General features: G+C 42.3%; 1 protein-coding gene across 2 annotated transcripts in view; it reads left to right on the top strand.

Annotated features, from left to right (window-relative positions):
- The first annotated feature begins 2,778 nt into the window (after positions 1 to 2,778).
- LOC129840364 (contactin-associated protein-like 5) overlaps positions 2,779 to 24,055 on the top strand; it is a 34,603-nt gene continuing 13,326 nt past the window's right edge. The window contains exons 1-18 of one of the 2 annotated variants that reach the window (XM_055908182.1): positions 2,779 to 3,357; positions 3,810 to 3,920; positions 4,467 to 4,660; positions 5,806 to 5,953; positions 10,668 to 10,871; positions 11,045 to 11,229; positions 11,404 to 11,547; positions 15,977 to 16,250; positions 16,417 to 16,560; positions 16,743 to 16,908; positions 18,593 to 18,699; positions 20,433 to 20,552; positions 21,001 to 21,201; positions 21,754 to 21,910; positions 22,084 to 22,211; positions 22,406 to 22,576; positions 22,842 to 23,060; positions 23,215 to 23,454. In XM_055908182.1, the coding sequence (XP_055764157.1) occupies positions 3,258 to 3,357; positions 3,810 to 3,920; positions 4,467 to 4,660; positions 5,806 to 5,953; positions 10,668 to 10,871; positions 11,045 to 11,229; positions 11,404 to 11,547; positions 15,977 to 16,250; positions 16,417 to 16,560; positions 16,743 to 16,908; positions 18,593 to 18,699; positions 20,433 to 20,552; positions 21,001 to 21,201; positions 21,754 to 21,910; positions 22,084 to 22,211; positions 22,406 to 22,576; positions 22,842 to 23,060; positions 23,215 to 23,454 (3,013 nt within the window). In that variant the 5' untranslated portion in view covers positions 2,779 to 3,257. Of the gene's footprint in view, positions 3,358 to 3,809; positions 3,921 to 4,466; positions 4,661 to 5,802; positions 5,954 to 10,667; positions 10,872 to 11,044; positions 11,230 to 11,403; positions 11,548 to 15,976; positions 16,251 to 16,416; positions 16,561 to 16,742; positions 16,909 to 18,592; positions 18,700 to 20,432; positions 20,553 to 21,000; positions 21,202 to 21,753; positions 21,911 to 22,083; positions 22,212 to 22,405; positions 22,577 to 22,841; positions 23,061 to 23,214; positions 23,455 to 24,055 lie in introns of both variants that reach the window. The other variant, XM_055908181.1, reaches the window with a different exon arrangement.

Raw genomic sequence — 24,055 nt, 5'->3', positions numbered from 1 at the left:
ACCTTGTCAGTCATTCTAACTGTGATTAAAAGTTCAAATTATTTGGATTTCCTAACTCTAGTGATGAGAAACCGAGGCTTTTTGAAGGCTTCGGCGCTTTTACCAAATTGTGGCGAAAAATGGTTTGTTTCTCAGAGCTTCATTATCTGTTCACAATGCACATTACTGACATCTGCTGGTCAGCAATAAATAGCAGCGTGAGATTATCAGATATATATATTTTTTCTCCACTGTTTTCATTAAAACTTTGTGGTGCACCGGTAAGTCATTGGCAGCAGTAGCCTATAATCAGTTGGACTTCCAAGTTTACTAAGCTACTAGTCAGGTGAACCTTTTTGTCTAAAATCCTAACTATATTTGTAAGTAGTGGTCGGTGTTTGAAAGCAGAATTGAAAAAAGCACCGGAACCTCTGCAAAATCAGTGGGATCTTGCCTTTTTTGACACACAGTTTAAAAAGCACGTGATCAAATGAAGCTTCGGACGTCAGTGAGGACGTACTTCTGATAAAGTGATACACGCATCGGCACACTGCTTCGAAGCTAGCTGCTTAGCGATTTCGATACATGCCTCTTAGCTTCGTATCAAACATAACATCACTATCTAACTCTGGCTGGATTCCAATAGGAATTATATAACACTTTCCAAACCAGCATAATATGATTTGCTGATGTGGCCTGCAAACCAGGAGTTTCAGACCACTGTGTTATGGTAGAACTAGGCTGTCGAAGTATGGTATTTTCAAAAAAAGTTATATATTGTCATATAATAAATAATGTAATTTTTATAATAAAATATTAACTTGGGGAAGGCTATGGAACTGAAAGATATCGAACATCGTACAGTGTTAAACCAACATCCCTAAACTCGTTACTTTAACACAATAGATGTAAACACTGAGAAAGTGTAATAGCATCAGCTCTAATAAAGTATTAATTTGTCTGAATTTGCAAAACCTATGGTGTTGGTGACGCAACTATCTTGGGGTGTTTGTTTATCAACACTTTAAAAAGTGTGAGTTTAACCCTATTTTGGTGGGTTCATATATAATTACTAAGAAAGTGTTAAATGTGCTATGTAGGAGTGCTTATTCAGACTGAATATATGATAGTATTAAGCCCATGTATACTACGCTGCATGCAGAATAAAATTAGTCCTGGATTTCTCTGACATCATGACGTCAGGGGATTAAATCTGCCATTGGTCTGTTTGTGTATGCATTGTATATTTTCTGTACATTTACTCATCTACTCTACAGTCTTTTGGGATAGTGAATTTCTAGATGTTTATAGAGGTTTTATAGATGCTACAATTTTTGCTGTCCCCAAAAAATATTTTCTTTTTCAGATCCGTGCACTTTTAATTGGAATTTGGGTAACAATAAGACCACGTATCTACTGTTGTGTAACAGACCAGGTAATGTCATTAAAAAGTTATTAGGCACACTCTAGTAAGTCTAATAAGAATGGCACAGTATACGTACAGATCTCCAACACAGCACAACAACATTCCATTATCAGATGTAAGTTTAGTTATCAAATTCCTAACAACTTCGTTGGCATGGCAATCTTTACCATGATTTAATTGGATCCAGTGATCTTTGTATTAATCCTGCAACTAGTCCTTCAAAAGTGCCTTTCAATTACACGAAAACACACGAACAGCGAAACCTTGATTACTTGGATGGATGGCGTATTTGTCGTGTCCAACCTGAGTTGGTGAAAACAGAAGAGAGCTTATTTAAAGCTGTTTTAAACCTTCCATCTGGTCTTCTAGGGTTATGGCTGCATGTGTACCCACAGAAAACAGATGTTGACCGGCCTTGCCAGACACCCCAACTGAACACTGCATTATGTTATCTATGGAACAATGCTCCTATATGATCCAGGATGCACTTAAGTGTGTGTGTGTGTGTGTGTGTGTGTGTGTGTGTGTGTGTGTGTGTGTGTGTGTGTGTGTGTGTGTGTGTGTGTGTGTGTGTGTGTGTGTGTGTGTGTGTGTGTGTGTGTGTGTGTGTGTGTGTGTGTGTGTGTGTGTGTGTGTGTGTGTGTGTGTGTGTGTGTTTGTGTGTGTGTGTGTGTGTGTGCGTGAGTGCGTGCGTGCATGCATGCATGCGTTTAAAAATAAAAATGTAGGGCACACATCATGACAAGAGAGACAACACTACATAAAGAGAGATCTAAGACAACAACACAGCATGGCAGCAATACATGACAACACAGCATGGTAGCAACACAACATGGCAATAACAAAGTGGCAACACAACATGGCAGCAGCACAACATGGTAGCAGCACAAAACATGGTACTAACATTGTTGGACACAAAAATGTATTTAATTAGACATTAAGTTGAGAGAAGAAACCAAAAGTATAAAAGTACAGAGGGAGCAGCCAGATCTGAAATATTATTGCAAATAAGTGATTAATAAATAAAATGACATGATTTATTCATGATTTTAGAGCATCTGACCGTCCAATTTCAAATGGATACTGTTGTAACACGGATAACATCACTTTCAGTCCGAATGACCTTGCTGGATTAATGGTGCAGAGATGATATGAGATAGATTAGGATTAGGTTTAGTATATGATGACTAACACGTTACAATGCAATAATCTGTGATAGGCAATCACAATCAAATGCCAAGCAGCGTCTAATTAAATATAGGGCTGATGAGTTTATTATGGCATCTGAACTGAACAATCTATGTGCGTCAATCTATGTGCGTTGTTGGTCTCGTGTTGATGCTATAGTGTGAAAGCACAGCGGGATATGCAAGTCCTGGCAAACGCTTGGACGTCCGCGGAGCTGTCTGTGGTGCTGAATCTCTCTCTCGCTCTCTTTCTCTTTCTGTCTATTTGACACTTACTTTCTCTCTCTCTCTCACACACACACACACACACACACGCTTGCAAATGAAGCAGGTGAGATGCTCACTGCGTGCTCAAAATTCTGATTGATTTCCCATTGGAGTCGCGACGATGCTTGTGCGTCGGAACGCACCAGATGTAACCACCAATCGTTGATGAAGAACGTAAAGCTATTGTCCTTATAAATAGCGACTTTTGTTGCTTTGGAAACAACGTCTTTAAGATTATATTTGTGAGAGGGTCTCTACGATTTAATCACATGGCTTTTACAAAAATATTTCGAGGGTAGAGCTGGAAAGGCACAGGAACATTCTGAGCAGTGGGGCGCACACATTTGGATCTATATTCTGGAGACCACGGGCAGATGCTGTAACGCAACTTGGATATAATGCCTGCTGTGTTGGCGAACATGGGCTCGAGAAGCGCCTCGTGGTTCTATATATTCAGTTACTTTGTTTTGAGTATTTGTGGATCCATACATGCAGCAAGTAAGTCAATTGCAAGTCTGTTTACAGCAGGGTAGCCTATTCGATATCGTTGTTTAAGGTTGGCAAATATATCTGTCACACTCCGACACTCATCCAACTCAAGTTTCGTTATGATTTTTGAGAGGTATATATACCATTTTTCCCATAATAACTCTGATAGGCTATTGTTTTAACACATTAGGACAGTTATGTTAGGCTAAGAAAATTCATTTGGTGGGCTTTGGATGAATATTCAATTGTCTTATATACAATTGCATGGAGTCTATGTTGACTTCAAGTTGACAGGTGTTACATGCTTATTAGGCTACTCAATATAACTGTTTTGGAGGAGTCAGATGAAGTAGGCTACTGTTTCAGGTGGTTTGCTCGGACACTCCCTCGTTCCCTCCTGGAGGCAGTGTTTCACACTATTGTTCACTGTAAGGTATAAAATAACCAAGATACTCTTTCAGATAATTGCAATGGACCATTGTTATCCGTTTTGCCTGAGTCATCTTTCAAAAGCTCTTCAACGTCCTCCAACAGTCAGCTGCCTCACTCTGCTAAGCTAAACAGAAGAGAGGGTAAGTATTGCCCCATTCACTGTAAGCAAAATATTGTCAGTTCTAGTGAGCGATTTGGCTGTATTGGCCAGCATCATTGGAATAAGAAGATTCCAATTGTTTAATAGTCACATGTACAGGGTTGCGGGTGTGAGTGCAGGGTAAAGTGAAAAGCGTGGGTTCCGAGCTCCGACATACAGGACTAAGTGAAATAAAATAATGAAAATGGTAATAAAAAAACAACAAAAGAAATTGCACTATATACATCATAACTCTGGCAGTGATGAATAGATAAATGTCCATTGGGGCGGAGGCAGAGTAAGACTGTTGAGGGTGGGGGGGAATGACCATAGGGGGAGCAGCATGACCACTGAGTGGGTGTGAGGACCAAGTGAAATAAAAACAATAACAATTATCCTAAAACAAAAGACATAAATAATATACATATTAACAACTGCAACAGTGATGAATGTCGTTGTTAATTGTCACAGAGACACAGACACACACACACACACACACACACAAACACGGAGAGACACACACCCATTGTACCCGTTCCTGCTGCAGGAGAGGGTGGCTGGGCCCCGGAGCGGTCAGACAGACAGCCGTGGCTCCAGCTGGACCTCAGGCAGAAGATGGAGGTCACGGCCATCGCTACACAGGGCCGTTCAGGGAGCTCTGACTGGGTGACCAGCTTTATGCTGCTGTTCAGTGACAGTGGCCTGGCTTGGAAGCAGTACGGACAGAGCGAAGACACTGGGGTGAGGCTCTGCCTGTCTGGCAGGTTGATGTTTATTGTCATGAGTCTTGCCCTGGAGGCAGAAGTAAGCGGCTTTTCCCGCTAGATGGGCCAGCTGCAAAGTCAAAATTGGCTACATCGTATAAATTCATGAAAACTAAAATGTCACCATGTCACTGGATTTAGGTTAAAAGTTGGGTGGAAAAAATATGACATTTCCTTATGTTAATTACTTTTTCAGAAAAGATGTGCCTGTACCTCAGTGATTGAGTGAACAGCATATCTTACATCTTTAGAGGACATTTGAAGTTGACATGTCACTTCAAAAAGCATAATGAGAAAAATAAGATTTGTGTCAGAAGTAGGGATTCATTTCAGGTTTGAACGGGAACCCTTCCGTGGCAGATATTATAAGACATTTTAAAGCTGTAAATTAGAGATTTTGGTGAAGTACATGAGAGAAAAGTAGAATGCGAAAATTAAATGTTTTGCTGCAATTAATGGAAGAAAATAAGAAGAAAATCAGAAAGAATGAAAATGTCACACTTCTGAAAATACTACATGTAAACTTTTGTTTACCTCATCAACCCCCAGCTATTTCCTGCTCTCTGTACTCTCCCCCCGGATGCTTCGGGTGGCGGCTTGAGAGATACACAGAGCATAAAACACAGTCAACACAGTCTTCTGCCCTCTAGGGTCCAAGCTGTGCTGCCTTCCTTTTTGCTTGACTTTAATTACTTTATTTTGGGGTGTTTGTTGTATTTGAACAACTTCTGAATTGATTTGTGTGGCCACTGTGCCCACCAGAGACAGAGGTCGCTATTGCTTCTTCTCATGCTGAAAGGCGAAACAAATGGGCTCAGATGGTCTTAGGCCTCCACAGAAGAACCAATACAAATCATTAAAGAGTTTCATCGTCCCCGTAAATGTCATGTTCCTCCTCATTCTTCTCAAAAGTTTTGGGGAAGAAATCGAAAAACTGCATCTTGACACAAAAGCAAAGCCCTCATTTGCCCTCGTTAGGTCTGGTTACTATTCGTGGCTTTTTTTTTTTTTTTTTTACATTATCTTTAAATGAATGATGACTTTTCATGATCTGTTACCAATTGTTAAAAACTTTGATTTGAATGTAGTAAATATCTATTCTCCCGCTCCTCTTCTCAGCAGACATACACAGGGAACACTAACTCAGAGGGTGTGGTCCAACACAAGCTGGTCCATTCCATCACAGCTAGGTTCCTGCGCTTCATCCCAGTGGACTGGAGCACTACAGGATGGATCGGCCTCAGAGTGGAGGTCTATGGCTGTGTATACAGTGAGTGGGTCATCACATCAGGCTGTCTCTAGTCAGGATATTGTTTGTGTCAGCTGTTTGATCACCCGGAGGCCCGCAATCGGAGGCCCGCAAAATATAGAAAATGTGTTGTACTCTGACTGTACGGCACATTTTCTATATCAGAGATGGCGAAAACATTTTTGACAGGTCTTTTTATGTTTCTGCTTATCATTTCAGATTTTTTTTGTATGTTATTTGTTACTCGACTTGTCTATAATTAGGTACATGCAGCTTCTCTTCTGTCATTACGTGTTGCGCTAGAAGACTAAATAAACCCTTGCTCGTCAGAATAATGTCATACATTTATAGAATTAATGTTTCAATGTAGTTGACATCTCTAAAGTTTGTTTTCGCTTTCCTCTTTAATCTCTGCTTCTCTCGCGCAGCAAAGATGTTTAGGGACCGGGGAGAAAGTGCAATATTTTTTTTTTAAACTGGAAAGATTTTCAGTGCAAAATGTCCACATGACATCGGTTTGACTGGTTTTAATGAAAATGGTGTGTATTTGGCTCACTAAATTTAAGCTCTAAAGCTTAGGTTTAGGCTCCGCACTAACGGCAGATAAAAATAATGAAAGAAAAACCTTAATGTAGCCCAAAGATAAGAATTGCACATGGATTTTTAATGCATTATTATTTAACCTGCCCTGCACCTGAGCTGCCACCAACTTGAAGGAGACGAAACTTTAACTTTGCTGGAGTATTGAAACTCATCATCCTGAGATGTTTTGAAACATTACATGGTGTGTTGTAACACCACTTAATCAAGTGTTGTCCAACACCTTGCCAGGGTCTGGGAGCACTAACAGAAAAGATTGAAAACACTATTTTGGTGTTCTGAGTCCTGTTTAGTGCAGAATTAGATACCTTCTCTTTCTGTGCCGTTTCCTCCCTCTAAAGCAGGGCTGCCCAATCCTCTTCATGGAGATCTACTGTCCTGTAGGTTTTTCGTCCAACCCAAATTAAGCATATCTGATTCAGCTAGTTAAGGTCTTGTTAAGCAGCTAATTCGTAGAATCAGGTGTGTTAAATAGGGTTGGACTGAAAACCCACACGACGGGAGCTCTCCAGGAAAAGGGTTGGGCAGCCCTGCTCTAAAGTTTCCTAAATCCTGTCTAGTGCAGAATTAAATCCCTATTTCTGAAGTCTCTTAATGTTTCACGTTGTGTTATATATTTGCCATTTTATGCCATTTTGGCAGACATTGTCAGGCATAGTGTTCAAATCACCAGCAGTAGCTGTACATTGACCTGAAAGAATTGGGGATTCTGCACCTGCCTCTTTTGTTGACAACCACGTTCTTCTTATTATTCTTTGGTATTATGGCGGTCCACAAAGAAATGTTAAATGTGCCTGGCGCCACCTACAGTATTGGCTGTGTATCAGCCTACTATTTTGGTAGTATAAATTCATTACACTTTGTGAAAAAATTGCCCTACTAACTAACCCTACACCCATTAAAACCTAAAACTATTCCACTACTTGGTCCTCCCAGCAGCCTGGGAGGACAGGACACTATTGTTCAAAACACCTTGTAACTCTTCTGCATTAAAATCTCATACACCCAAGTACTTCTCTGCAACTGCCCCCACAACATCTATCCTCTGTGATTTACGTTCCAGTCCTGCGGTACAGTTGACAACATTGAACATTGACTTTTTTGATATCCATTCATCATGATCTATTACATCTCATGGCACAACAAGCTGTTTTAATACGAATATAGAAATATACTTTTCTTTCTTCAAACATGCATACAGAAAGACAACATTTTGAATGACCCACAATCTTCTAAAAACAGAGTCGTGTGGCAAGATAGAAAATGTAAGGTGATTCAAACTAAGCGCTTCCAATGAGGGGCGTTAGGTAGCCAAGTGGTTAGAGCGTTGGGCCAGTAACCGATCAATTCCCCTGAACTGACAAGGTAAAAATCTCTCATTCTACCCCTTAACAAGTCAGTTCCTTCAGTGGGAACAGTGATAAGGTTTATTTCTAGTGTGTTTTATCTCATGCCTTTTCAGGTTAGCTAAAATGGTAATAGTCTTTTCACACTGTTCCTAGGCTGTCATTGTAAATAAGAATTTGTTCTTAACTGACTTGCCTAGTTAAATTAAATTAGTTCAGTCACTACATTTTCTCTCTGGTTATTCTCATGAAAGATGCTGTACTTAAATTTTGAGCAACATATTATTAAGTTGGATTTATTCTGACATTATTTTTGGTAAAATAAAATGAACAAATCATTTAAATGACTTCGACAATTTATTGAGAGGGGATACAGATTGAGAGGGGAAACAGATTGAAGGGAGCGTGGAATTTAACCCCGGTCTTCGGTGAGGTGAGGAGTGATGTGTCTAAGTCAGCTGCGTTAGGCCTACCGCTATAACACGGGCTCTGCACGACTTGCATTCATTTTTATTAAGTACTGTGTATATAGTGCATTCGGGAAGTATTCAGACCCCTTTCCACATTTAGTTACGTTACAGCCTTATTCTAAAATTGAGTATATAGATTTTTTTCATCATTAATCTACACACAATACCCCATAATGACAAAGCAAATGTATAAAAATGAAATATCACATTTACAGAAGTATTCAGACCATTTACTCAGTACTTTGTTGAAGCACCTTTGGAAGCAATTACAGCCTAGAGTCTTCTTGGGTATGACACAACAAGCTTGACACACCTGTATTTGGGGAGTTTCTCCCATTCTTCTCTGCAGATCCTCTCAAGCTCTGTCAGGTTGGATGGGGAGCGTCACTGCACAGCTTTCAGGTCTCTCCAGAGATGTTCAATCGGGTTCAAGTCCGGACTCTGGCTGGGCCACTCGAGGACATTCAGAGACTTGTCCCGAAGCTACACCTGTGTTGTCTTGGCTGTGTGCTTAGGGTCATTGTCCTGTTGGAAGATAAATCTTCGCCCCAGTCTGAGGTCCTGAGCGCTCTGGAGCAGGTTTTCATCAAGGATCTATCTGTACTTTGCTCCATTCATCTTTCCCTCGATCCTGACTAGTCTCTCAGTCCCTACCGCTGAAAAACATCCCCTCAGCATGAGGCTGCCACCACCATGCTTCACCGCAGGGATGGAGCCAGGTTTCCTCCAGACGTGACGGAGCTTGGTATTTAGGCCAAAGAGTTCAATCTTGGTTTCAACAGACCAGAGAATTTTGTTTCTCGTGGTCTGAGAGTCCTTTAGGTGCCTTTTGGTAAACTCCAAGTTGGCTGTCATGTGCCTTTTACTTCCATCTGGCCACTCTACCATAAAGGCCTGATTGGTGGAGTGCTGCAGAAATGGTTGTCCTTCTGGAAGGTTCTCCCATCTCCACAGAGGAACTCTGGAGCTCTTTCAGAGTGACCATCGGGTTCTTGGTCACCTCCCTGATGAAAGTCCTTCTCCCCCGATTGTTTGGCCGGGCGGCCAGCTCTAGGAAGAGTCTTGGTGGTTCCAAACTTCTTCCATTTAAGACTGATGAAGGCCAATGTGGGGACTTACAACTCTGGATACAGTTTTTGGTACCTTTTCCCAGATCTCTGCCTCGACACAATCCTGTCTTGGAGCGCTACAGACAATTCCTTTTACCTCATTGCTTGGAATTTTGCTCTGACATGCACTGTCAACTGTGGGACCTTATATGGACAGGTGTGTGTCTTTCCAAATCATGTTCATTCAATTAAATTTACAACAGGTGGACTCCAATCAAGTTGTAGAAAAGTCTCAAGGATGATCAATGGAAACAGGATGCACCTGAGCTCAATTTCGAGTCTCGTAGCTAAGGGTCTGAATACTTATGTAAATAGGGTATTTCTGTTTTTTATTTGTAATCCATTTGCAAACATTTCTAAACAGCTGTTTTCACTTTGTCATTATGGGGTATCGTGTTTAGATTGATAATATATATATTTTTTAATCAATTTTAGAATAAGGCTGTAACGGAACAATCTGAATACTTTCTGAATGCACTGTATATGTTTGTTTTTTTGAGTCAATTTCTATTGACCCCAGAATAATTTCTTACAGTGATGCTGTGTGGTTGAGCGGGTAAAACTCCAACGAAATGTGCTATGTTATTGCTACTCCTCTAGTTTCTAATCTGTCCAAATAAAGCGTTGAAAAGATGAAGGTGGAATTCCACAAAAAAAATTCTCCATGGGCCCTTTATCGTCAATCAATAAACCATTAATCGTATGAGAAACATGCACTGAAACCCACTCTCTTAAAAATACCATTATTCAAGTTGAAGAACCACTTTGGGGGATGTTTCAGACTATTTTGTTTCTGTTTTACTACACAATCTGTGTATTAAAACACTCACATTGGGTTTACATTCAAACACCCCCTAAACACCAGATCTCAGATTAGGTGTACTCCTTTTCATGGTTATTTTTACAGTGCACCTGCCCTTCATCGACGTGTGTGTGTGTGTGTGTGTGTGTGTGTGTGTGTGTGTGTGTGTGTGTGTGTGTGTGTGTGTGTGTGTGTGTGTGTGTGTGTGTGTGTGTGTGTGTGTGTGTGTGTGTGTGTGTGTGTGTGTGTGTGTGTGTGTGCGTGCGTGCGTGTGTGCGTGCGTGTCTGATTATACACTAATGTATTATAAAGCATTAGCACAAATTTTAACGTTATGCTGATATTCAGTAGATGGGTAATCTGACCGTGCTTTCTTCATGTCAATCTTCGTCCACAATTGGTTCACAGAGTCAGATGTGGCAGACTTCAACGGCAGGAGTGCTCTGTTGTACCGGTTTAACCAGAAGTCCCAGAGAACGGTGAAGGATGTGATCTCCCTCAGGTTTAAGAGCTACGGGGCAGATGGGGTGCTGATGCACGGGGAGGGACACAGAGGAGACTACCTGACATTGGAGCTGCACCACGGGACCCTGGCTCTGCACCTCAACCTGGGTAAGCACAGTCCAATGGTCCCATAGCACTATTCCCTTATAGTAGTTCTATCATCATGACAAAATCAAATGCACGGTATGAGATGCTGATTCTGAAGACTCCTCATTTAACCTCTGTGTGTTGTACTCTTCTTCTTCCCTCCTGCTCCTCCTCTTCCTCCTCCCTCTCTCTAGACGACGCTAAGCTCTACCCCAGCAGTGCGAATGTGTCAGTGTTCCTGGGCTGTCTCCTGGATGACCAGCTCTGGCACTACGTCCTAGTTAAACGCTCCAACAAGCAGGTCAACCTCACCGTGGACGGGCACACACGTCACCTCAGCACCACAGGTGTGCAAGACTCACTGGAGGTGGACTATGAGGTGCGCAATCACTCATTATTAATATACTGTATTTCATTAGAGCCATTGCAAACTATGTGCCATAAATCATTCATTCATCCATACATTACTGAATGAAATATATTTAGTTGTTTTTTAGTGGTGTGATCAATCAGTAATATCTTGTTTGGAACCCACTCTCTTTGTGTCTCAAAGCTCAGCTTTGGAGGAATTCCTATACCCGGTAAACCGGGAAGCTTCCTTAGGAAGAACTTCCATGGCTGCATAGAGAACCTCTACTATAATGGAGTCAACATTATCAACCTGGCCAAGCGACGCAAGCTCCAGATCCACAGTGTGGTAGGTATACTATACATAAAGCATACTGTATGCACATACTGCACTCCAACTCAATAAACTCCAATAAGAATGACCGTTCATGAAAATAATTCAATACATTGCGCCTAAATGAACCAGTATGGATGAATGTGGGGTGTTCTGCATTAAAAACCAGGTGGTTTCGAGCCCTGAATGCTGATAGTCTGAAAGCCGTGGTATATCAGACCATATACCATTGGTATGACAAAAACATATATTTTTTTACTGGTTTAATTACGTTGGTAACCAGTTTATAATAGCAATAAGGCACCTCGGGGGTTTGTGGTATATAGCCAATATATCACGGCTAAGGGCTGTATCAAGACACCGCCAGCTTTGCGTCGTGCATAAAAACCGCCCTTAGCCGTGGAATATTGGCTATACCACATCTCCTCGGGCCTTATTGCTTAATTATAAATTTGTTTTGTGTCATGGAGGTTCACACCTCTCAAAATATATTTTAAAAACTACAATGCTGGAAGACAATGCATATATACAATTAAATGGTAGTTAGGAGGAGGCAAAGCAGGTGCAGTTTTCTCAGTCCATTACAGAACGCCTCTGCTCGGTCTATTTTAATATAATAACGTACAGCTATCTCTAGAACCCTTTGGTGACCAATTACAGGCGGGCGCTGAGCCATGGACACCCACTCCCTCCCGGCCTACGGTGAGCTCTGTCTGTGGAGGTAATGTGTGCGTCCCAAATGGCACGCTATTCCCCATATAGTGGTCGAGAAAAGTAGTGCACTATATAGGGAATAGGGTGTCATTTGAGACGCAACCAATGTGAATATGTGGTAGATAGACATGTTGAGGAGGCGGCAGTAATGAGAAATGAAAGGAAGCCACTGTTGTCATTCTTTTCAGCCCACCTGGGTAACTGTGCAGAAGGAGTACCTGGCACATTGCATAGAAACCACTTTTGTTTTTTGGACAATACTTGCCCATTATTGGCCCTCTTTATCATTCAGCTTATCATTCTTATCATTTATCATTTATTTATTCTTATAATTTATCATTCTTGCTGCTGGTGATTCTCTGATCCACCTCTACGCAGACGACACCATTCTGTATACTTCTGGCCCTTCTTTGGACACTGTGTTAACTAACCTCCAGACGAGCTTCAATGCCATACAACTCTCCTTCCGTGGCCTCCAACTGCTCTTAAATGCAAGTTAAATTAAGTGCATGCTCTTCAACCAATCGCTGCCCGCACCTGCCCGCCCGTCTAGCATCACTACTCTGGACAGTTCTGACTTAGAATATGTGGACAACTACAAATTCCTAGGTGTCTGGTTAGACTGTAAACTCTCCTTCCAGGCTCACATTAAGCATCTCCAATCCAAAATTAAATCTAGAATCGGCTTCCTATTTCGCAACAAAGTATCCTTCACTCATGCTGCCAAACATACCCTCGTAAAACTGACCATCCTACCGATCCTCGATTTCGCCGATGTCATTTACAAAATAGCCTCCAACACTCTACTCAACAAATTGGATGCAGTCTATCACAGTGCCATCCGTTTTGTCACCAAAGCCCCATATACTACCCACCACTACGACCTGTACAATCTCGTTGGCTGGCCCTCGCTTCATACTCGTCGCCAAACCCACTGGCTCCAGGTCATCTACAAGTCTTTGCCAGGTAAAGCCCCGCCTTATCACAGCTCACTGGTCACCATAGCAGCACCCATCCATAGTACGCCCTCCAGCAGGTATATTTCACTGGTCACTCCCAAAGCTAATTCCTACTTTGGCCGCCTTTCCACCAGTTCTCTGCTGCCAATGACTGGAACGAACTGCAAAAATCACTGAAGCTGGAGACTCATATCTCCCTCACTAACTTTAAGCACCAGCTGTCAGAGCAGCTCACAGATCACTGCACCTGTACATAGCCCATCTGTAAATAGCCCATCCAACTACCTCGTCCCCATACTGTATGTATTTATTTATATATTTATCTTGCTCCTTTGCACCCCAGTATCTCTACTTGCACATTCATCTTCTGCGCATCTATCACTCCAGTGTTTAATTGCTATATTGTAATTACTTCGCCGCCATGGCCTATTTATTACCTTACCTCCCTTATCTTACCTCATTTGCATACACTGTATATAGACTTTTTCTACTATTGACTATATGTGTGTTTATTCCATGTGTCACTCTGTGTTGTTGTTTGTGTCGCACTGCTTTGCTTTATCTTGGCCAGGTCGCAGTTGGAAATGAGAACTTGTTCTCAACTAGCCTACCTGGTTAAATAAAGGGGAAATAAAATACTTTTCTTTTTTTAACATTACCATCCATGTGAACTGTGGAAGCCAATGAAAGAGACTGTAAATGTATTTGAGATGCTGCCTGGCAGAGAGTCTGTAATCTGTTAGGGGACAGTTTCAGTTTCAGTATTTGTATTTGTATTTATTATGGTTCCCCATTAGCTGCTGCCAAGGCAAGTAGTGATGAAGTCAATCTCTCCTCTACTTTTAGCCAGGAGAGATTGACATGAATATTATTAATGTTTGCTCTTTGTGTACATCCAAGGGCCAGCCGTGCTGCCCTGTTCTGAGCCAATTTCAATTTTCCTAAGTCCCTCTTTGTGGCACCTGACCACACGACTGAACAATAGTCCAGGTGCGACAAAACTAGGGTCTGTAGGACGTGCCTTGTTGATAGTGCTGTTAAGAAGGTAGAGAAGCGCTTTATTATAGACAGACTTGTCCCCATCTTAGATACTGTTGTAACAATATGTTTTGACCAAGATTTAGTTGAGGTTTAGGGTGTAATGAATGATTTGTCCCAAATACAATGCTTTTAGGTTTTTAAATATTTATCACTATCTTATTTCTAGCCACCCCTTCTGAAACTAACTGAAGCTCTTTGCTAAGTGTTGCAGTCATTTCAGTTGGTGTAGTAGCTGACGTGTATAGTGTTGAGTCATCCGCATACAGAGATACACTGGCTTTACTCAAAGGGATGTCGTTAGTAAAGATTGAAAAAAGTAAGGGGCTTAGAAAGCTGCCCTGGAGAATTCCTGATTCTACCTGGATTATGTTGGAGAGGCTTCCATTAAAGAACACCATATGTTTTCTGTTATACAGGTAACTCTTTATCCACAATATAGCAAAAGGTGTAAAGCCATAACACATACATTTTTCCAGCAGCAGACAATGATTAAAATGTCAAAAGCCGCACTGAAGTCTTACAAAACAGCCCCCACAATCTTTTTATCATCAATTTCTCTCCGCCAATCATCAAGTTATTTGTGTAAGTGCTGTGCTTGTTGAATGTCCTTCCCTATAAGCGTGCTGCAAGTCCATTGTCAATTTGATTACTGTAAAATAGCATTGTATCTGGTCAAACACATATTTTTCAAAACTTTACTACGGGTTGGTAACAGGCTGATTGGTTGGCTATTTGAGCCAGTAAAGGGGGCTTTACTATTCTTAGGTAGCGGAATGACTTTTGCTTCCCTCCAGGCCTGAGGGCACACAATTTCTAGTAGGTTTAAATGGAAGATATGGCAAATAGGAGCGGCAATATCGTCCACTATTATCCTCAGTAATTTTTCATCCAAGTTGTCAGACCCCGGTGGATTGTAATTGTTGATAGACAACAATACTTTTTTCACCTGTTCCACACTCACTTTAGGAAATTCAAAAGTACAATTCTTGTCTTTCATAATTTGGTCAGATATACTTGAATGTGTAGTGTCAGCGTTTGTTGCTGGCATGTCATGCCATGCCTATGTTTGCTAATCTTGCCAGTGAAAAAGACGGTTGTGCAGCCAGACTTATTTGCCATTCCTTTTGCCTCATCCCTCTCAACTATACAATTTTTCCATTCCTCATCAATCCACAGGGATTTAACTGTTTTTACAGTCGTTTTCGTAATGGGTGCATGCTTATTAGTAACTGGGATAAGAAATTTCATTTAAAAAATGCGTCAAGTGCAGATAGACAGCCAGCGCCTGAGTTCTGTTCTCTTCTGTGGCAGGCAGCAGGATCGAGGATGTCTTCACAGCCAAGCTGAGCATTTGTATCGGACAAATACTGAACTCTGTATTCACTCTCACTGCTCCTCATTCTCCCTGGGACATAAAAGCAGAATTAGTGATAACATTTGACATTTCCATGGCCTTTCCACTCAGATGACCATGAATAACATTGTATCTGCTAGTGTGTGTGTGTGTGTGTGACGTACAGTATTGTCAGTGACGCATGCACATTCCTTTTGTATATGCCACAGGAAAGGACTCCAGAACAGACACACAAAAGGAATGACTTTCCATACTGTATACAATTTCCATCTCTTTGAACAGTTGCTATTTAGCACATCTCAATAAAAGACCGTGGTAGGCTACCACTGAATGGGTATAGTATTGATCCCGACTTATCCTTTCCCCTGTTCCCCAGGGCAACGTGACCTTCTCGTGCTCTGAGCCCCAACCCCAGATGGTGTCCACCACCTTCCTGTCCTCCAGCAGTAGCTACCTGTCTCTACCCCTGGAGCCTCTTGGGGTGTGGGGGCTGGACGTACACTTCCACTTCAGGACCTGGAACCAGGAAGGACTTCTGTTCTCCACCGGCCTGGCACAGGGATCACAGCACCTGGTTTTGCAAATCAGCAGAGGCCAACTGCACCTAATGGTCCATGGAGCTGCTGAGCAGAAAACAAACATTTCCATAGGTTAGCAGCTAGCTAGCTAGAAAAAGGCACCTGACGGCATGTCACAGTGACTTTACGGTGGCTAATGTTTGCTACGTTTGCTAATAACAATGAACTGGCAGCATTATGGGACTGCGGTAAATGTAGCCTAACCCATGCTGTGTTTTTCTGTGTTCTGTTTTACTAGAAGGCAGTGTAACTGATGGACTGTGGCATTCTGTTAGTCTGAGCTACAGAGATCGGATGGTTTCCCTGGTCTTGGACAATGAGCCAACATCTACCATGGAAGTACAAAGTCATGCAGACTCAGGAAATGGTGTCTTTTTTGGAGGTAAGACGGCAGTCTTTTAACTATTGGTTATTATTGGTGGAAAATTGGTAACGACTGTGTCTTAAATTATGCTTGAATTTTTTAGGTGTGTGTTTTAATTAGATCAGTGTTTCATCAAAATGTGGTTGATGACTATTTCTGGAATGATTTAGCAATTCAAATATTGTCATGATTTCCAACAGGTTGTCCCCAATACAGTGGGGGCTGTAAGAACCCTACTGTGGCCTTCCAGGGGTGCATGCGTCAGATCCTCCTAAACAACCAACTTATGGATCTACCCCGTGTGCAGCAAGGGCTTTTGGGTAATTACAGCAAGCTTCAGTTCGACATCTGTGGGATCCGCAACAGGTATGCTCACAAAATCTCAACAATTCATGTTTTTATATCTTGTATTTATGTTACTGTATGTCATTTGTGACACTGTTCTATGTAAAATAAGGTAAAGTATCTCTGTTTCTGTCTCTTCAATCTATCAGTATGACATGTGTTTGACCTGAGATCAGATGGAAGGATTCCCATGACAACAGACAGTATGACATGTGTATGACCTGAGATCAGATGGAAGGACTCCCATTACAACAGACAGTATGACATGTGTATGACCTGAGATCAGATGGAAGGATTCCCATTACAACAGACAGTATGACATGTGTATGACCTGAGATCAGATGGAAGGATTCCCATTACAACAGACAGTATGACATGTGTATGACCTGAGATCAGATGGAAGGATTCCCATTACAACAGACACTATAGCATGTGTATGACCTGAGATCAGATGGAAAGATTCCCATTACAACAGACAGTATGACATGTGTATGACCTGAGATCAGATGGAAGGATTCCCATTACAACAGACAGTATGACATGTGTATGACCTGAGATCAGATGGAAGGACTCCCATTACAACAGACAGTATGACATGTGTATGACCTGAGATCAGATGGAAGGATTCCCATTACAACAGACAGTATGACATGTGTATGATCTGAGATCAGATGGAAGGACTCCCATTACAACAGACAGTATGACATGTGTATGACCTGAGATCAGATGGAAGGATTCCCATTACAACAGACAGTATGACATGTGTATGACCTGAGATCAGATGGAAGGATTCCCATTACAACAGACAGTATGACATGTGTATGACCTGAGATCAGATGGAAGGATTCCCATTACAACAGACAGTATGACATGTGTATGATCTGAGATCAGATGGAAGGATTCCCATTACAACAGACAGTATGACATGTGTATGACCTGAGATCAGATGGAAGGATTCCCATTACAACAGACAGTATGACATGTGTATGACCTGAGATCAGATGGAAGGATTCCCATTACAACAGACACTATAACATGTGTATGACCTGAGATCACATGGAAGGACTCCCATTACAACAGAGAGCTTTTTCCTGGGGTGGATCCTAAATGGCACCATAGTGCTCTACTTTTGACCAAAAGTTCTGTACTATATAGGGAATAGGGAGACATTTGGGACACATGCCCCTGGACTGCATGCCTGTACTGTCACACTGCCAAAGCCAGAAACATCCTCTGAATAATTCATTTGTGTGTGTGTGTGTGTGTGTGTGTGTGTGTGTGTGTGTGTGTGTGTGTGTGTGTGTCTCCCATCCCTCCCTGGGCATCTATCCCTGCCAATATTGATTTGCCCGTGTGCCAGCTCTGACCATTAGGCTGAGTGAGAAATATGTTGTGGCTGTGCCAGAGCAGGCAGCAGTGATTAGGTTGACGCGCTCCAGGAGTCACACGCTGTTTCCTCCCTAAGCCTGCTCTATGGAGGAATGGAGAGATAGAGGGGTGGAGGGAACGGAGGAGACAGCACAGGCAGTGGCTATATCGAGGGTTATAGACAGTGGATATGCAAAGACACAACACTATGATAGAGGAACTGCCTTATATATCTCTTTTATCTTCTATTAATGGATTTTCATGCTACTGTATATGCAGCTCTGCTGTCTTGAGTTGTGTTTGGAGTTTGAACATGTCTCTCTCTCTCTCTCCGTAGATGTCTGCCTAATTTTTGTGAGCATGACGGACGATGCACCCAATCATGGGATACATTCTACTGTGACTGCTCAGGGACAGGCTACACTGGAGAAACCTGTCACAACTGTAAGTCAACCTGTCACAACTGCGGCCCAATTGTAATGCCCGTGATAAATTTGGGCTGACTTTGGATATCCCTATAGGGCTAGTTAGAGACCATCGGTAAATGACACAAGGTACATGGGCCAAAGTGTTCATATTCCAATAGCTCCAAATTTTCAAATGCTTAAAAACCTCAAACCAACTATACATTTTAGAAATTCCTATACAAATATTGAAAGCATTTAATGAGAACTGAAAGGTGTGTAATATGAAAATATTACGAAATATGAAAATAAAATATTGTCTAAATTGTGTAATTTATTGATGGTCCCTAACTAGCCACAGGGATAGGCTATCCAAAGTCAAACCAATTTTGCCATGGTCGCACACCAGCTGGCTGAAGTTAATTGGCTAAATTATTTGGTTAACTCTTCCCACCGACGAAGACACACAAGAGACACCGACATCAAACTACACCCCAAAACCAACTCAGTCACCCTTTAAACTGGCTCCTTCATGACAATGAAAATATTCACCTGTGAAAAGATACAGTACAAATACACTCAGTGGACAGATTATTAGGTACACAACCCTGTTAGAGAAAATGGTTTGCTCCTACAGACTGTGAGTCACGTGGCCGTGGCTTGCTATGTAAAGCAAGCAGACAGGCATCGAGGCATTCAGTTACTGTTGGATTGAACTTTAGAATGGGCAAAATGAGTGACCTAAGCGATTTTGAGCGTGTTATGAGCGTCGGTGCCAGGCGCGCCGGTTCCAGTATCTCAGAAATGGCCGGCCTCCTGGGCCTGTCACGCACAACAATGTCTAGGGTTTACCGAGAATGGTGGGATGAATAAAAACCATCCAGTCAGCGGCAGTCCTGTGGGCAAAAACAGCTCGTTGATGAAAGAGGTCGAAGGAAAATGGCAAGAATGGTGCAAGCTAACAGGCGGGCCACAAACAGGCTAATAACTGCACAGTACAACAGTGGTGTGCAGAACGGCAACTCGGAACGCTCGACTCGTCGGTCCTTGTCACGGATGGGCTATTGCAGCAGACGACCACACCCGGTTCCACTCTTATCAGCTAAAAACAGAAAGAAGAGCCTCCAGTGGTCACGTGATCACCAACACTGGACAATTGAGGAGGGGAAAAACATTGCCTGGTCCGACGATACACAGTTCCTATTGCGTCATGCTGATGGCAGAGTCTGAATTTGGTGTAAGCAGCATGAGTCCATGGCCCATCCTACCTGGTGTCCACCCGGTACAGGCTGGTGGCGTAATGGTGTGGGAAATGTTTTCCTGGTACACATTAGGTCCCTTGATACCAATTGAGCAACGTTTCCATGCCCAAAGAATTCAGGCTGTTGTGGAGGCAAAGGGGGTCCGACCCGGTACTAGACGGGTATACCTAATAAACTGGCCACTGAGTGTGTATTATGTTTAATATACTGTATAGAGTGACTAAAGTTACATTAGTGTTTACACTATTTCCCATCACTGAACTCTCATTGACATTCCCATCAGGGTGTCATTAATTGTGAAGTGGAGGGCACTTTACTGACTGCTGAATTATAATGTACCTCAACCGCCGGTTAAAAGCTGCCGTGGCTTTCTACTTCAAACCATTACCGTTCACACATTTTGCGTGTGACAAGAAAATGTAATTGAGCTAGTGCTCTTGGCATACGTTCATACATTCACTGCGACACACATATGGGCTATTGATATAAGTATTGATCTTGCTTCCCACAGCTATTTATGAAGCGTCGTGTGAGGCACACCGACAAATGGGGAGTACGTCTGGCTACTTTCACATTGATCCAGATGGGAGTGGTCCTCTAAAGGCAACACTGGTCTACTGCAACATGACTGGTGAGCTCATGGCTTGGCATAGCCTGGTTAAACCAGAATTCTAGTGAAACGATGGTGAGCACAGCATTTGGTAACCAGGCTAGGCCAGGGAAGCTACTGGTGCAGTTTTTGGATATTAGATAATATGAGGCTAATGCGACGAAGATCTCTCTTGGAAAAGAGATGTTATCTCAATGAGGAAAACCTCTATGAATAAAGGTCAAATAAAAAAAATGATAAGTGTGTCCACCACTTTACACATCTTTGTTTATCTCTGGTGTACGTTCCATACAGTTGACTAACCTGAATTAAATGAATAGTTAGAAATGTGAAGGACACCTATCTTGGGAAACAAAATGACATTCTAGAAGTCTTTCTCATGCTAATATGATCATCTGGATTATCCACAGTGCTGTTAACCTGCTTATCCTGTATATGAAGTTAGATGCCTGCTCTGTCTTCCCTATAGAGGACAAGGTATGGACAGTGGTGGGCCACAACAACAGTGGGTTTGTGAATGTGACTGGAGCCACAACAAAGGAGCCGTATGTGATGCGGTTCAACTACACAGCCTCCCTGGAGCAGCTCCGCACTCTGATTGGACGGTCTGAGCACTGTCAACAGGAAGTGGTCTACAGCTGCAGGAAGTCCCGTCTCTTCAATACTTGGGGTGAGTCTTATCGGAAGCCTGGTAAGTGCAAACAGTATACTGAGAGCTCAAGTTGAATTCAAATTACATAATGGATTTCTGCCCCAAAAAAAGTTGTGCAAAAATATTCAGAGTGAGTATTGCCGAACCCTCTGCTCCCTTTGATTCCAACTCCCACTGTGAAAAAAGCCTCGCTGAGTTCTTCTGCTGTCTCGCATGGGGATTTTTTGTTTCTCATATGAAATATTGATGCAGACGGTCTTGATTTAGATACAGGCAAGACAATATGTCAAGACAAGGTATTTCACCAACTTGCAGTGGAATTGCCTACAAAGTCTCCCGAGGCAGACGTTTGCCTCCCACGGCGTGCGCAGGGTCGGGTTTACAAGACTAAAAATCAATCATGTGTTTTCTATGATGGCAGAAGATAAACCTCTGTGTGTGTAGTAGGTGAACATGTCCTATGTGCCAAGCAGACCACATTGGCCAGACAAAGAGTAGAGTTGATGATGTAATACATTGTTTTCTTGTCATAGAGATTGCATGATGGAAATAAATGTGCCTTGGTTGTAGATGGAAGGCCCCTGTCATGGTGGCTGGACGGGAGTGGAGAGAAACAGACCTACTGGGGAGGCTCTGTACCTGGGGTCCAACAGTGCTCCTGCAGCCTGGAGGAAAACTGCATCGACATGAACTACTTCTGCAACTGTGATGCAGACACACATTTATGGTACAGTGGATGCCAATGCATGTATATGTTTTATGACCTGCGTTAACAACATTTATGTGTTTTACCAATCAGTCTTTCCTTCTATAAATTGATCATTTCTCAGAGCTTTGAGTGCATCTTTAAAATGAGTAAACTGAGGTCGTGTCTAAATTTATCTAGACTTTTTCCAACAGGGTAAACGACACAGGATTGCTGTCCTACAAAGATCACCTACCACTGACGGAGATTGTAATAGGAGACACCAACAGGACAGGCTCAGCAGCTGTATACAGAGTCGGCTCCCTTCACTGCAACGGTGACAGTAAGTTTCGTTCAGTTCATATAATTATCCCAAAAGCGAGTATGCCAATAATAATTATATTTTTTGTTCATACAGACTATGCCAACAAAACAGTTCTGTATTTTTTTAACAGTAGGGGGGAGTCGGGTAAATTGTCCGAGTTATTACATATTCAGTAACTATATTTTTTTAACTGTACTTTCCTGTATTTGCAGGGTTCCTGTGGAATGCAGCCTCGTTCTATCCTGGGTCGTCGTCCCTCCACTTCCCTAAGTTCCAGGCTGAGCTCAGTGCGGACATCTCCCTGTATTTCAAGACCACAGCTTCCTCTGGTGTTCTCCTGGAGAACCTGGGGACCTCTGACTTCATCACCCTGAAGTTGACCAGTGAGTCTGTCTCTCCCTGAATCCCAAATCAACCAGACCCTAACTCCTCTCTGGTCACTTGTATAAATGATCACCTCAAGTTGAAACCTTTTCTGTTCTAGATGAAAGATGACTTGGATTTGATTAGATAGTCCTGATAACATTATGGAAAACTGTGGTTTAGTAGGGAGAATACATTGGCCCAGGAGCCAAAGACTACAAGCCAAAGACAAATCCATCTTAAATCCATCTTTAACTTGAATTGCTGTCTGTCTGTCCTACTCAGCTCCCTCAGCTATAACATTCATCTTTGATGTGGGGAATGGCCCGGTGGACTTGACGGTGACGTCCCCTGTCCCCTTGAATGATAAGCAGTGGCACTACGTTAGGGCTGAACGCAACCTGAAGGAGGCTTCCCTGCAAGTGGACCAGCTTCCCCTACACACTCTGGAGGCCCCCTCTGAAGGGCACTACCGCCTGCAGCTCAAAAGCCTACTGTTCATAGGTAGGCACTAGACTCAGGTCAAACCATAACAACACTTTCTTTGCATATTAGATACTGTTTAGTTCCACATTGGAAGTAGTATTCTTCTATTTCAAGAGCAGTTTAAACGTACTGTTTATACTTCCTGTGTTTCCTACTGCCTACTTCCTGCCAGGAGGATCCACCTTCAAAGAGAGCAGTTTCCTGGGCTGCATCCGTGCATTGACCCTGAACGGCGTGACCCTTGACCTGGAGGAGCAGGCCAAGTTGACCCCAGGAGTGACCCCAGGCTGCCCTGGCCACTGCAGCGGCTCTGCTAGTGTCTGTCATAACAGAGGGCGGTGTATGGAGAAAAACAGTGGATATGTCTGTGACTGTACACACTCTGCCTACAATGGACCACACTGCAAGAAAGGTGAGTAACCCCAACAAACAGCAATAAGCTAAAAAGATTGCGAGAAGCTGAGTTAATGCCTGTCTTTGTGGTTAGGAAAATGTCGCTACAATATTTGAAAGTATGAAATTAGATTTACAAAAGTATTATTTCAAAAGATTTGGGAAGTGTGTTTGATCAAAGGAGTGATCAAAGCATATGTATTAAAAAGATCATACTTTCTTTTCAATCCCTTTGGCTCATTCATTTCTATAAATCTGAAACTAATATGACAGGCCAGTACATATTTTCTATTGGAATGAATTCCATTCAAAAGCTGTGTTCATGTTGGCCTGACACACAACAGGAGACTACGCCACCCATTATGGATAAATCCTGTATTAATCCACTGGCACCAAAGCAGGTTTTATCACTTCAGATATTCAGATATCACCTATTCACAGCGTTTTGAATGAGGTTTCTGGACAGGGTCTGTAACGGGTGACGCTCTCCTCATCCTCGGAAGAGGTGAGGAGAGAAGGATCTTCAGACCAAAACGCAGGCTCAGGGAAATAAGCCAACTTTATTATAAATTACGATGGCACACGAAACGAAACAAAACACTTTCCAAACTACAAAATAA

The sequence above is a fragment of the Salvelinus fontinalis genome, chromosome 41 (assembly GCF_029448725.1).
Source record: "Salvelinus fontinalis isolate EN_2023a chromosome 41, ASM2944872v1, whole genome shotgun sequence".
NCBI lineage: Eukaryota > Metazoa > Chordata > Actinopteri > Salmoniformes > Salmonidae > Salvelinus > Salvelinus fontinalis.
The sequence above is the reverse complement of the archived record's forward strand: the minus strand, read 5'-3'. Positions and strand labels throughout refer to the sequence as shown.